Source organism: Sinohyriopsis cumingii, chromosome 3 (genome assembly GCF_028554795.1).
Source record: "Sinohyriopsis cumingii isolate HCF-2022 chromosome 3, ASM2855479v2, whole genome shotgun sequence".
In the NCBI taxonomy this organism is placed as follows: domain Eukaryota; kingdom Metazoa; phylum Mollusca; class Bivalvia; order Unionida; family Unionidae; genus Sinohyriopsis; species Sinohyriopsis cumingii.
Window position 1 is genome coordinate 130,269,057 of NC_142963.1, and position 2,768 is coordinate 130,271,824.

Genomic DNA, 2,768 nt, shown 5'->3' on the forward strand with positions numbered 1-2,768 from the left:
CATCTTGAAGTTTGTCTACAGTTATCAATATTCCTTCGTGCCAGGCCCCCTTCAAATTTTCACAAATTCTAAGTACATAATTTTTTTGCAAGATACATAGTACAAGCTCTAAAGATATATTTTCTTTTTTCAGATGTTTGCTACGCTTGGTCCAAATATATTATTTATATTTACGTGTTTGATGTTGGACGCTTTCGCTTTAAAGGAATGCAAGATGTCGGATTCCAAATGTGAATTTTATTTGGAAATTGACCATAGATTAACCATGATGAAAGATGATGAACTTGTTTATGCCAAGGATGGAAGACTTTACAAGTATGGTATGTCAAACTCAACAATAGCGGAGTCCGTGCCAGTGGATGACGTAATAAGTGGTGATGGATGGAAGGAGCCACGTTTGATCGGTGCAGTGAATGGTAAAATGCCAGGTCCAAATATTATAGTGTATGAAGGTCAGATCGTTGTTGTGCACGTCAAAAACGGTTTGAGAAACGAAATTTTGACAATGCATTGGCACGGCTTGACCATGAACGGGACACCGTGGATGGACGGAGCGCCATTTATTACACAGTGCCCTATATTACCCGGTCAGACGTTTATATACAGTTTTCATGCGTACCCAAAAGGCACGTTCTGGTACCATTCACACACTGGGACACAGCAATCAATGGGAATATTTGGTGCATTTATTATCAGAGAGATGGATGACAACATAATGGAGGAGCATGTACTTTCTATCATGGATTATAACCATGAATGGGATACAGAGATGTCTTACATGAAGGACATTTATGGACTTTACGAGAGAGGGTATAGAGTACCCAATTCAATGTCATTAGATGATGCGGAATTCGACACATTCCGCTTTGATTCAGGTCTAATAAATGGAAGAGGCCGATTCCACGATTCTGTCACAGGAAAACACAATGATGCTCCTCTGGAAGTCTTTGAGGTGGATTTCGGGAAACCATACAAGTTTAGAGTCATTGGCGCAGGAAGAATGTACCCTTTCCGTGTATCCATTGACAATCATATTCTAGAAATTATTGCCTCAGATGGGTATAATCTTGAACCGATAAAAGTCGAATCTTTCGTTATCAATCCTGGAGAAAGATTTGATTTTATCTTAATTGCAAACCAATCAGTTTCAAATTACTGGATACGAGCTGAAACACTGGAAGTCAACAAAGGGCATAGGACTGAAGCGATTCTTAGATATCGAGGGGCGCCAGATGAGGAGCCAGTGACATCGAGGAAACAATGTCTTTCCACAGATCACTGCCTTGTTTTAAATTGCCCTTTCTTATACTTTCCTCATTCAGAAGCTACGACGTGCTTGACGTTTAATGACGTGAAAGCAGTGACTGGATGTCAGCCAGTCCCAAAATATAATGCTGATCAGTTTGAGGAATATTTTCTGAATTTCGGAGTACCGGGAGAGAATCCCGCCTTCGTCAATGGCCGTGTTTTTCAAATTCCTACCCTCTGTGAAATGTCTCAGCCGTTGAACTTGTTATCTTCATGTGACAAGCCTGAATGTGGGAAGAACAAAGTATGCACCTGTCCACACTCTATACATATCAAACATGGCACCGTTGTTCAACTTGTCTTATTGAACATGGGAACTGGGAAAGGCCAGTCTCATCCAATACATTTGCATGGATACTCTTTCCATGTCTTGAAGATGGGATACGGCAATTACAATAAGACAACAGGTAAAATAATTAGTGATAACTTCGATATAGACTGTGGAGACGAGCTTGATAGAGACAAAAGTCTATGTAATCAAGCCACTTGGTCAAACAGTACATGGATTAATGGGAACATACCTCACCTCGAGTTAGAGCGGGCACCTCGGAAGGACACAATAATTGTACCAACAGGTGGTTATGTGATCATTCGGTTTCAAGCGGTTAATCCGGGTGTCTGGTATTTACACTGTCATCTAGAAAATCACAACATGGAAGGAATGCGCATGTTGATCATTGAATCACCAGAGAAGATACCGCTACCTCCGTCGGCATTTTCTAGGTACTATGGCTTTACTTACATGGGGATTTTAACATCTGAAAATAAATTTCAGGAAACAAATAGTGGTAAGTAACTGTGTGAAATAGTGCATTTGTTGTAGTGAAATAATCCATATGTTCTGATTAAGTTATGTATATCCATATTTTTATAACTCTTACTACATGATATGTTTACATTATATATAGTTTTTGTTCATGACTGTAAATTTTAATGATCATCGTTAATCAAGACATTAGATAGATAATTTTTTTGCACGGGCACTTACTTAGGTGTTTACGATCACTAATAATAATATTTATAATAAAGCACGGGCACTTACTTAGGTGTTTACGATCACTAATAATAATATTTATAATAAAGCCCGTTGTCACCTTTGAAGTAATTTCTCATTGGCTAATGGGGTCATGTGAGTTCTTAGAAGAATTAAGTTATTTCCCGTTGTTTGGGTTAGGTGATGTGGGTTCTAATAGTGCTAGTAGAGCAAAATACGTTTTAGCTCCTTATGGTCATCATTATGTATTATGTTCTTATTGTAACATTAGTTGTTGTTGTTGTTGTTGTTGTAGGGTTTAACGCCATTTTTCAGCACAAGATAGGCTATACATGGCGGCCAGTATAAATGGTGGAGGAAGAACCCGGGAAACCCCCGGAAAGAACCACCGACCCACGAGAAGCTACTGGCAAGCTTTCTCACATAACCACATTAGCCGAATCCGAGACTCGAACTCACGCAGACA

At 39.3% G+C, this 2,768-nt stretch overlaps 1 protein-coding gene across 1 annotated transcript; it reads left to right on the forward strand.

Annotated features, from left to right (window-relative positions):
- Nucleotides 1–214: 214 nt before the first annotated feature.
- LOC149803844 (multicopper oxidase 3-like) lies at nt 215–2,104 on the forward strand. Its single transcript, XM_089953993.1, has one exon. The coding sequence runs from the start codon at nt 215–217 to the stop codon at nt 2,102–2,104; it is 1,890 nt and encodes a 629-aa protein (XP_089810119.1).
- Nucleotides 2,105–2,768: the final 664 nt, after the last annotated feature.